This window comes from Calliphora vicina, chromosome 1, assembly GCF_958450345.1.
Source record: "Calliphora vicina chromosome 1, idCalVici1.1, whole genome shotgun sequence".
Classification (NCBI taxonomy): domain Eukaryota; kingdom Metazoa; phylum Arthropoda; class Insecta; order Diptera; family Calliphoridae; genus Calliphora; species Calliphora vicina.
The window spans coordinates 146,010,421-146,023,401 of NC_088780.1; the positions used below are offsets into that span (position 1 = coordinate 146,010,421).

General features: G+C 25.2%; 1 protein-coding gene across 1 annotated transcript in view; it reads left to right on the forward strand.

Moving 5' to 3' along the window:
* orb (polyadenylation element binding protein orb) overlaps positions 1-4,600 on the forward strand; it is a 69,862-nt gene extending 65,262 nt beyond the window's left edge. Inside the window, exons 9-11 of the mRNA XM_065503138.1 lie at positions 47-212; positions 3,942-4,161; positions 4,243-4,600. Of these exons, the coding sequence (XP_065359210.1) occupies positions 47-212; positions 3,942-4,161; positions 4,243-4,600 (744 nt within the window). The remainder of the gene's footprint in view (positions 1-46; positions 213-3,941; positions 4,162-4,242) is intronic.
* The last annotated feature ends 8,381 nt before the right edge of the window (positions 4,601-12,981 follow it).

A 12,981-nucleotide genomic window follows, 5' to 3' on the forward strand; every position in this document is an offset into this window, starting at 1 on the left:
TTTAACTGAATAATAATTTAACATAATTTTCGTTAATGTTTTGAAGGTTGAAGTTATTCCCTGGCTTATTGGTGACTCAAATTATGTCAAGTCGACTTCACAAAAACTAGATCCTACTAAAACAGTGTTTGTTGGTGCCTTACATGGTAAAATGACAGCCGAGGCTTTGGCCAAAATAATGGATGATTTATTTGATGGGGTATTGTATGCCGGTATGTTAAGTTCATTTATTTCCATTCCTCCTTCTAAGAAATGGTGTTTTAAATTATTAAGAGAGGAAACACAAATGGTTAAAACTTGTGTATACTTTGTTGTCATACAAAATTAGATAAAATTCGCTTTGGTTTATCTTTTATCGAGGTTCAAAGTTTAAATTTGACCTTTCAATTGTATATAACCTTTTAACCGCTTATCCACCTTTAATCCAACAGGAATGAATTCCGAGATATGCTTATATAAAGGATCTTTTATTTGGATTAATATAAGTTTATAAAAATTGGACAATTAGTTATGAAAATATACACAAAAACGTACACATTTTTTTAAAAATATCCCTAAATTTTAATTATCTCGAGAACCGCCCTTAGTCCCATTTTGAATTTATAGATTTAAGGAAAATCTTTTGAAAATGGAACACAGCTTTTTTGAGATATCCTTTGTAGAAGGACGATTTTCTATGCTATATCCTGTTTCGATACGGATTTCTAGAAAAAAACTTAATAATAATATAAGCTCAAAAATTATAAAATCTGACTTACAGTTAGGGTATTCAATCGATTAAACGTTAACTGGTTAACCGAATAATTTGAAATTGCCGATTTTCAAATAACAAATAAACCGATTAATTTGTGTCGATTAACCGAAATTCCTTTTTTTGCACTTTAAAAAAAAGTTTTGTATTTATTTTTCCGTTTCAATTCAAATACAAATTTCAAATTTAAATTAGATAATTTTTGAACATCCAATAAACATGATTAGTGAGTATAACAACTGACGAAACTCTTTTTGAAATGAGTCTTTTATTATAACTAAACGAAACTATTAAATTGATCAAAATCTAAAACAATCCAAAAAGGAATATTCTTTACCATGCTTTTGATTTCTCCAATATATACAATCAGCGAGAGAGTTTTTTCCAAGAAAAAATTTATTAAATCTAAAGAAAAAAAATCTTTAAATTATATTCTTTTTATAAAAGATTATTTCAGAAGATCTCACTAAAATCCTAAAAAACTCACACATCGCTCATTTGCTGCAAAAACGTCATAATTCAAAAAAAGTCGTTTCGAGAAAAACGTCTTTGAATATTTTATGACATTTTACTATTTCTTAAATAAATTTTCAACAAATCATGCTATTTCAGAAATATAAATAGCAGATGTTAATAACTTTCTAATCTGTATTTAACCCAAATTTTTACTTATCAAATATACGAGAAAACATGAATTTTAATTTTGATGTTTACAAAAAAACACTCTCACACAAAAAATAATTTACTTTTTTGAAAACTGATGATACTGTCAGCCCAATTATGAATAAAAATTCCGCGGGAGTTTTTCCCTTTTCTCATTTTTCCTATTCAATTTCAATGAAAAAATTGTTCCCGGGGAACAAACTCCCGCGGAATTTTTTATTCATAATTGGGCTGTATATGAAATATTATAGAACAGCGCATATTTTGTATTACTCAGTTCATAAAACACGGATTTTGAGTTATGACGTTGTTGCAGCAAATAGGCGATATGTGTACAAAAATGATCTCAGATACCTTATTTGCCGTTTTTATGTTTTTGTACAAAATATTAGTTGTTGTATTTTCAATTTAAAATGAAAATAGAAATTATTCGGTTAATCGAATAATTTTAAATTAACCGATTATTAACCGAATAAATCTAAACCTCGATTAATTATTTGCTCGATTAACCGATTAATTGAATACCCTACTAACAGTTCTGAAGTCTAGCATAGATATTTAGCACTCATATATTAAACAATTTTGAACCTATCTAAGGACTGAGATCGAAAAATGTTTAACATACATATTAAATGTTAATAAAAATGAAACGACTAAGCTTACAGTTTTGAATCTTTTTTTATTTTATTGAAATTATTGTTACAATTTACAAAAACAAAATATTCTTATAGTTCTAATCACTAATGATGAAATTTTGAACCTTTTTCGAAAACCCTTCCATTATTGTTTTTATAGTGCTTTAAGTCACTTTGTTCGAACGGGTTGTCCATCTCCGTTTAAAATCTACCACACTTTTGGACACCTTTTTTGTGCTCTTCAATTCTCTTTTAACAAGAGCCATATATCTCTCCACTGGCCTCAGCTCCAGGCAGTTTGGAGGAATTGCCTCTCTTGGTACAAATACCAAATTATTGTTCATGTACCACTCAAGACCTTTCATATCATAGTGACAGATGCCAAATCAAGCCAAAAATAAGTGGACACATTAAGAAGTCTTATGAATGCAAGCATCCTCTTTTGTAAACATTCATTAATGTAAATTTCGGTATTTATAGAGCCCTTTGTAACAAATGTTTGGCTTTTTTGCCACAACTGCATATTGCTTGCCATACAAGAAACTTTTTTGGAAATTTTGACTGCTTTTAGGTCCTAAACTTTTCTTCAACATTCCCTCCAGCATCTGCAACATAAAAAAATTTACCCAGAAGCTGCGAAAAATTTTCCATACGTACATTTCGTCATCCATTATGCAACAGGTATATTTTTTGTATAAAATTTTACTTCAATTTCCGTACTCTGTCTTTGGCCTCTAATTTTGTTATCAGAGTTCCTGACAGGAACTTTTTGAGCCTTGTATGCTTTTAAACCTCCATTGCCTTTAACTTTTCGTACCAAATAGTCCGAGTACTGACCTAACCGGACTGCTTTCCTACCGGAGATATTGGGAATTTTTGAAAATGCTTTCTATTTTTTTGACTTTAGAAACATCATGTGGACCATTCCTTCTACCTGAACCAGGTTTTATATCAACGGACAAGTTCTCCCGGTACTGTTTAATAACATTGGAAACAGTTTGATAGCAGACCTTTGATTGTTTGGCCAACTTTTTGTAGGACCAAGTTGGATTTTGTTGAAAATATTTAAAAATTTTAGTACGCACTTTTTTCTGGTCAATCATTTTAATAACATAATTGAGGAGCCGCAGAACAAAAGGTACTTTTTCGCACATTTAAAATTTTTGGGAAAATGAGTTTTATTTATTTCACCCCCTTAAAAAACTTCATGGACCTGGAAATGGTAACAAGTTTCTTACTTATCAATAGATACATCTAACTGCCATAAGTCACCACATTAAATGTTAAGGATGTTTGATATAAAACCAACAAAATTAAAAACTATGTTTTTTATGAGTTTTTTTTTAACGATAATATTTTAAATGAATGTTTTTAATCCTGATCTAATATATAAACAAATTACACATTGAAATTAAATAATTTTTTTTTTCGTTTTATACTAGTGTTGTACGTTTTATTAAGTACAATTTTTTTAGAATCCATTTACTGTTTCTAGAAGATTTCAATCCAAATATTATAAAAATACCAAAAAAAAACAATTTTTGAAAAGATGCGAAAAAGTACCTTTTGTTCTGCGGCTGCTCAATTGTCATTAAATATAATAACTGACATGCTTTGCAAAGGTAACTTGATCAAAACAAAAATCAAATAATACATGGGTTAAAAGTTTTAATGAAAAACGTGTGTTAAGAATTTTACGATCTCAGTCCTTAAAAACCAAATTAAAGCGGATTTCGAAATTCTGGAGAACTTCAAATTTTGTATAGACATGAAAAATATCAAATAACAAATATTATCGAATTCAGAAGAGTAAAGGTTCAAAAATTTATTTTTTTAATCGGAATTTTATGTTTCGTACATATAATAAAATTTGTATATTATTATTTTTTTAGGTATTGATACGGATAAATACAAATATCCCATTGGTTCGGGACGTGTGACCTTTAACAATAATCGTTCATATATGAAGGCTGTTTCTGCAGCATTTATTGAAATTCGAGCACCAAAATTTACGAAAAAAGTGCAAATTGATCCATATCTAGAAGATTCGTTATGTTCAATATGTGGAGTACAACACGGACCATATTATTGTCGGGAATTATCTTGTTTTAGGTAAACTATTCATTGATATACTATAATTCTAAATTAAAATATTAATTTTGTTGTTCTACTTTGTATTGTTTCCTTGAACAGATATTTCTGTCGCACTTGTTGGCAATGGCAACATTCAACAGATGCTGTTAAATATCACAAGCCATTAACTAGAAACTCAAAGTCCCAAACATTAGTGGGTATTGGACCGGCCTCTTCAACCACCTCATTGTCTTCGTTGAATTCTCAACAGGCCATAAATTATGGTGGCCAGCAACAACTGCTGCCACCACAACAGCAGCAGCAACAACAACAACATGTATTGTCGTCTATGTCTCAGACACAAGATTCATCAAATAATCATCATCAGCAACAGCAGCAACAACATCAACAGGCAACCATGCAACAATTACAACCTCCACAACAAATACAAACAATACAAAATGCTTTTCATTTATAAGCCATTTCCATTTCCACAGAGAACTGAAATGGCATTGAATTGAATAGAATGAAATGAAATGGAATAAAATGAAGAGAGCAAACGAATGAGAGATAAATGATAAATTCTTACGTGTAATTAAATTGAGTTGAATTGAATTGTTTACATTATTTACTTTGTGTAAATTATGAATAATTTACTTCCCCTTCTCATACTCAATCACTCATTTGAATGATGATTATTATTTAGGAATTATTGTTGGTTTCCTTAAAAAACAAAAAAAAGTGTTTTTAATTTTATGTTAAGTTGTTTAATTATTTTTGTTTTTGCATTCATCATTATTATCATTAGAAATGTAATTCATTGGAGATGAGCTCAGTAGCAAGTCAATATTTAAACATGTAAACGCTAAAATCTTGAACTCATCTCTGGTTCCTATTACTACAACATATCAGCATCATTTTATTGAAAGCTGGCTTTCAATTAATGTTTATAAATAACGTTATTATATTTATTTTTGAAAAACAAACATTTTTTAAATTTTTGTATTTGAGTAGATAAAAAAAGAAAATGAATGTTTAATTTTTAAAATCATTTTATAAGTAGTATGTATCAATCAATGTATTATTAAAAATTTTTCTTTGATTTGAGTTTTTTTTTTTGCATTATCTTGTTTGTTATTAGTTATTATTTTTGTTTTAAGCATATTGTTTTGTAATTATTTTATTGCTATTCTCTTGTTATTTTTTTAATAAAATCTCAGATTTAATTAGCAGTAATCTTAAAAAAAAAATATATATAATTATTTTTATACACTTTTTATATCTAGTTTTTACTAGATTTATTAATAATTATCTATTTAATTTATTTGTGTGTTTCTTATAAGAAAATTTCAATTTTTTATTTCGGAAAAATTGTTTAATTTTTCATTTTATAGGATTTTTTGTTCCGTATGTATGTATGGTGTTTATTTTGTTGTTGTTATTATTTATATAATGAATATTTAATTTTTGATTATTATAATTATTTTTCTTTTTTTATGTTAAACATTTTTTTTTTTTGCTTGTTAACACATATTATTGTACTTTATTTTTTCGAACTTAAATTTTTGTTATAATTTTAATTTTTAGAAATTTGTAATTTATGTAACTATTGTTTAAAGCAAATTGCTTAATTTTTCAAAATTTTTAAGAAAACTCTTTAATTTAATTTATCTTAACAAATTTATATAATACTTTTTATTTACAACAAAAAAATATATTTTGTTTTAATAAAACCTTTTTTGTTATCATTCATAATTTGTTTTTTATGTTTATAATTTGGTTTGTTACTATACCAGTAGCTTTTAACAAAACATCGCTAATTATATGAAAATTATAATTCTTACTTCGTTCCCGGAAATGCATCCTTCAAAATTTCCATTGGTGGCACAATACTGTTGGAATCACATGTTCCAATTTGTTTTGGATTACGTCGTTATTTTTTCCGAAAAAAATTTTGAAGTTTTTGAGGAAAACTGACAGCTGGCGCCAATTGCGAAATATATAGATAATGCATTACGGGACTCCTTAACGTAGAAACATAAATGGAAGAGCTGTAGAGTGGTTATATGTTTAATTCGCTTTTTAAGCGGACCAGTAGTTTCTAAAATAACTACAGGCAAGACCTTTTTGACCGGCAGACTCATCTGGACCAAAACTTGTGATTATTGAAAATGGCTTTCTAATTAGGATTATTTGATCATGTCTATATACATTTGGGCATTCATATTACGGCAAAACGTCTTTTAAGGTACCGTTAAATAACCCCCAATAACCCCGACATAACATTCCTTACAAATTGGGACTTATTTCACTATGAAATAACTCCCAATGCGTTGGGACTAGAGTTTTTCTTTTCCCGGGAAATCGGGATTAATTTTGAAATTTCCAGGGATCCCGGGAATTCCCGCCTAAAACAAATTATTAAATTTTAAGAATGTTAAAATGTAATTGGATACAATAATAAAATTCCAATAAAAATTTAATATAAAGAGATAAACTGACATGGTACCATTTGTCATTTGTATCAGAATGTCTTCAATTTCCATTAGATTTTTTTCTACCTTCGTTAGATTCCAATTAATTCTGTTAATTTGCAAAAAAATAAATATTTTTTTTAATTTTGAATTGGCTTATTAAATTTGAAAACTTGAAGAAAACCCAATAATATTAAACAAAATTCAATTCCGTGGTTTTATTCAAAAAATTTTCGTTTTACTCTTTGTGAAAAAGCAAAATACTAAAATAATTCCATATTCGATCGGAATAGAATTCTGAGACAGCCGTGAACATTTACGAATTTTTGGAAAATGTTGAATAATGTACTTGTGATTGGTCTATTTGGGTTAAATCTTGTTTGTTATATGAATCTTCAGCATTTGTTTTGGAGCATCACATAAAACTAATGAAAATAATTCCCGGCAATTCTCGCACAATTTCCCGGGATTTCAGGATTAAAAATTTTGCGGAATAGAAAATATCTTAATTACTTGGTTTTATATTTCTCCTGTTTTCATATTTATTTGTCCAATTGTTCTGAGTAACAAAATTTAAATGATTTTGTTTCAGCTCTGAAAGATTGAACAAATCTTCCAATTATACTGCCTTTTCACTCTTCACCCCCTTAAACACATTGATTTTCCCCAAATATGAATTGAATTGAAATTTGAATGAATTTATCATGAATAAAAAATTCTTGAATGCATTCATTTTACAAAGACAATGAATTCTATTAAAATATAAATAATTCATCATGAATTAAAAATTCTTGAATACATTAATTTTGCCCAAAATATGAATTGAATTAAAATAAAAATTAATTAATCATGCATTAAAATTATTGAATGAAAAAAAAGTATTGAATTAAAATTTGAATGAATTCATCGACGATTAAGAGGAAACGAATTTGAATTAATTGTTTCATTGAATATTTTAATTAGAATAATGGTGATAAAAAAAAAGCATAAAAACATCTTTCATCGAAAAACTTTTGGGAGATTTAAAAAATTTCTCAGAAGTATTTTTAAATCGATTGAACTTGACGAAATAGCTTAGAATCGAGATGAGGACCATTTCATTAAAAAATCTGAGAATTTATTTTTTAATTTTTATCTGAACTGAAAAGTGAATTAATTCATTCAAATTTTAATAAAATTCTTTTTTTGATTGAAATTTTAGTTTCATTCATATTTTGAGCAAACTGAATGCATTCAAGAATTTTTAATTCATGATGAATTCATTCAAATTTTAATTCCATTCATATTTAGAATAAAATGAATGCAGTCTAAAAATTACAATTCATTGCATGAATGAAAATAAATTATTTTTTTACAGCTCTGGTATGTATTTAAAAATTAAACTTCCCTTACAGCTTTCTCGAAAATATATTGAAATTATTTACGCTATTTATCACATCATCAACATTATTTAATACATATGTTTTTTTATTATTAACATTTAATAACTATTTTTCTTTTGTAAAATAAAAATATTATTAACCCAAGAAATCAAAATGACTAAAACAAAAAAATATTAAAAATTAATGTATTTACATACATACATACATAGTTATTATGCAAACATACATACTTAAAAACATACAACAAAATAAGAACTTTTTAAATCCACAACATACAGGGATTTTACAGTAGTAAAACAAAACAAATATAATTCAAAATTTTAATCAAACATATATTCATTCATCAATATATTACAATATAATGAATATAAGAGTAGAAAAATCCTTTTCAAAGTCCCCAGCCACACGATCCAAACGAAAACATGATTTATAAAATATACATACCTAAACACAATTGCCTCTTAACTATGGTTTCTGTTGTAGCTTTAAGTTGCCCTTCTTTATTTTGAAACAAATTGGTTCTAAATACATTTGTCAAAATTATTTACATGTATAAAATCAAATTAAAAAACTACATACATAAAACAGAAAGAAAGAATAAAACTAAAAACTCGCTTCAATCATTTTGAGTAATTAAGTAAAACAAAAAGTAATAATTGTTAAAAACAAATATAAATAAAATGAAACAATAAATTAGTATATATTAAATAAATATACAATATTTAAAAAAAAAACACAGACACATAATAAAAACCAAACAATTTAATAAAAATCATTTGGTTTATCTTACAATAAATAATTTTAAACCAGAAACAAAAATTAATTAAAACACAACAGAAAATTTGAAAAGACACAAAAAAGTTTGATAAAATTTAGTTATACTTAGGATATTTGGGACCAGTTAATTGCGGTCGATAATTTCTGAATTCTATATAGAAATGAATAAAAAATATTTTACAAAATGCAGTACATATGTTGATATTGTTAATGAAAATGTCAAGTTATCTTTTTGATAACTACAGGATTTTAAGTTGAAATTGAAAAAATATCAATTGAAATCAAGAAATCAAATTGAAATTGAAAAATCCAATTTAATATTGAGAAAAATCCAATTGAATCTCAGAAATCCAATTTAAAATTGAGAAAAATCCAATTAATATTCAGAAATTTAAATTAATATTCAGAAAATGATTATTGAAATTTTTAAAATACAAATAGACGGTGTATAAACCGAAATTGCTATTGAGAAATAAGCAATCCGGTTTAAAATTCATAAGAATAAAAATAATAATTATTGTACAAATTTTTAATTTCTCAATTACAATTTTTATTTTCTCAATTTCTATTTGTGTTTTCTTAATATTAATTTCGATTTCTCAATTTCAATTGGATTTTTCTCAATATCAAATTGGATTTCTTAATTTCAATTTGTATTTTCTCCATATAAATTTGGATTTTCTGAATTTCAACTTGAAAATGTTGTTACTAAGTAATGCATTTGGTAACAATTTCTTGCTAACAAAATTATTTCAACGAATTTTTAATTTATATTTGAGTGTATAAATAAAATAACTAAATTCTATCAAATATTTTTTTGTTAAATTTCAAAAATTGTGTTTTCATTAAATTAAATATACAATACATAAATATAAATTAACAAATATGGTGCTTTAGCTGAATTATAAATATTTAATAAAACACAAAAAAAAACATATGTATAATAAAATTTAAGATATTAAGAAAATGAAGAATCAAAAACTACATACATATAAACAAAAACAAAACAGTGGCATATTAAAAAATTGATAATCATTTCATTAAATTAACAAAGAAAAAAAAAACTAAGTTGTTTTTAAATTAATTGAGTAAAGAAAAACCTCTACAATTATTATTGGAATTATTAAGTAAAAACTAATTGCATTTAAATTTAAATTGTAAAAGAAAACAAAAACTATATATATATATAAAAATCCAGTACCTTTAATTAGTATACATTCTTATGTACGTACAGACATGTAATATTAACTTTTGAAATTCACAGGGAAAAGTTTTCAATTGAAATATTTTCATATAATTTTTTAAAGAATTTAATTTATTCATTGCAAAAAAATGGAAAATTACACTCTGTTTTTTTACAGTTTTACACATAAAAAAATTGAATAAAATTCGTAACCAACCAGCAGAGATCTGCGCCGAACGCTTAAGAGTCCGTTAAGCCGATCTGCCGAGTCGTGATATATTAGGACATTATGACTGATAAGAGACCTTGTGAATTTACCTATTAAATGTCGGTTCGTCTTATTAAATACTACACCATTTTCAATTGTATTTCAGAAGTTTCTAGTTGTATTTCAGAAAATTCCAATTAAATTTCAGAAATTTCTAATTATATTTCAGAAATTTCCAATTGAATTTCAGAAATTTTCAATTTAGTTTCAGAATTTTCTAATTATACTTCACAATATTCTAATTATATTTTAGAAGATTCCATTTATATTTCAGAACTTTTTAATTGTATTTCAGAATTTTCCAATCGTATTTCAGAAATTTCCATTTGTATTTCACAAGTTTTAATTTGTTCTAAAAAGTTTCTAATTGTATTTCAGAAATTTCCATTGGTATTGCTATTAGAATTTTCTGAAATAAAAATGACAATTTCTGAAATACAATTGGAAAATTCTAAAATACATTTAAAATTCTGAAATATAAATGGAAGTTTCTGAAATACCATTAGAAATTTCTGAAATACAAATGGAAAATACTGAAATATAATTTAAAATTTCTGAAATTTTAATTGGAATGTTCTGAAATACAATTTGAAATGCGAATCGATTTCCAATCAATCTGTTTTCTGTGTGTACATAAACCTGAAAAATACACTTATTTTACATGTTCCGAATTTGAATACATGTAAGTTTTTAAAGGGACCAGAACATTATGAAACTTGTCTCTATTTTATCGTTATTACAGATATTTTTAAAAAATTGTCCGACAATAGGTAGGTTTTTCAACATAAATATCACTTGAACTAAAAGCGATAAGCTTATTTTTTTTGACATTCGGATAAGAACTGAAGTTTTGGTAATTTTTTACAAACTTTGTAGGCCGGAGGTGACCAACTTTTGACGGCCGATCAAAATCAATTCCCGGAAACAGCAAAAGTCCGGGAAATTTGTACCGATTAGTGAAAAAAGTCGAAATCGTTCGGAAAATGTCGAAAAATCCATTACGTTCGAAAAGTCGACTAACTAAAAATTTCGATATTTTTATTTTTAATGTTTTTTGTAAAAATTGGCTAAAATGCATTTTTCTCATCAAAAATTATTTATTTTTCTTTTGCTAAAGGCTAGTTTTCATTAATGTTCTTTAATACTTCAAAAACTCTAATCTATTTCTTTATTTACAATACAAAATAAATCAATTGAAATAAGTTCCCTGCTAAAAACCTAAAAACACAATGTTTCATGCAAAATCATACTTCATTTATTCACTTAAAAAATTCACATACCTTCAACCTATTTGAATGAAACATTGCGTTGAAATCTTAAAATATTATTTCAAATGTTGCCTACTTATTTATTTGTAACTCCTTAAATACCGCTTCAACTTAAAAATTACCCCAAACGAAAAACTAAACAACTAATTAAAAATATTGGCAATTAAAAATAGACTTTTAAAATAAATATTCTTAAAATTTTTTATTAACTTTTAAATGGTATTAATAACATGTAATAATAAAAAATTTTAATATTTTATTCAAAACAAAAAAGATAATATGTCTAATTATTTTTAAATTTATTTTTAAAAATCTATAATTTTTAATTATAAAACCAAAGTAAACAAATCTAAAGAAATAAAACATTTATTTTTTAAAAAATAAAGCAATTTATTATAGCAGAAAATTTTTAACTAAATATTCTAAGAAAAAAACATTTTATACACTCTCTCATTGGAATTTTACAAAACTTCTACTACTACTACAAAAACAAAAACCAAAAAAGGAATAATTTTTAACAAAAAAAAAATTAAATTTTTTACTTTCAAACATAAAATTAACAAAAAAACAAAAATTTTTGGAAATTCAAAAAAAAAAATATATTATTGAAAGAACTTTATTTAAATGAATTAAAATACGAAAATTTAATTAAAGTTCTTTCAATGAGGCACTAAGACCAATTAAATAAAAAAAACCCAAATTAGAGAAACAAGAAAAAACCCTAGTTTTAGTAATTAATAAAAAAAAAACAACAATATGGAACCAAAATCAAACGCTTCCCACTTATAAACGATAATATTAAAAAGAATAAAAAAAAACAAAATATTTTAACCTGGCAATATTATATAAAATTTTAACAACTTTTTTTAGAAAACAAAAACCAAATATAGAATTTCATATATAAATTATTAAAACCAAAAAACATACAACTAAAATGTAACTAAATCTATACTATATACTACTAATCTTAACTACTACTACTACTTACTCTAAAAATCAAAAACTAAACAAAAAAATTATTTAAAATTTTAGATTTTATACAATTTAAAAAATGCTTATAAACAAATATTTAAAACATTTTAATCTTAACTCTAAACGACACTTAACTACACTTTAAACCAACTTTCTATTGAAATTTTTCAGTTTTTCCTCACTTATTATTTATAACCATTAAACAAATAGAGCTTAAAACAAAATTATTTGAATTTAGAATTTATTTCAAGATCTCAAAATTTTGAATTAAAATTTAGATCATGAATCTTAGAAAGTCAAGACAAAAGAAAACAAATCTAGTTCGAGCTTAAAAATTATTTAAAACAAGTAGAAGTTTATATTCGGCAATGCCGAATCTTCTATACCCACCATCAATATGTGACAATAAAATATTTTTCTGATATAGGGGTTATATGGGAGGTAGGGTAAACTATAGGCCGATCCTCACAAAATATAAAACATGTTTTTGAAAATTTTCAGCTTGTATGACAGGGACAGGGAGAAATTTATGACT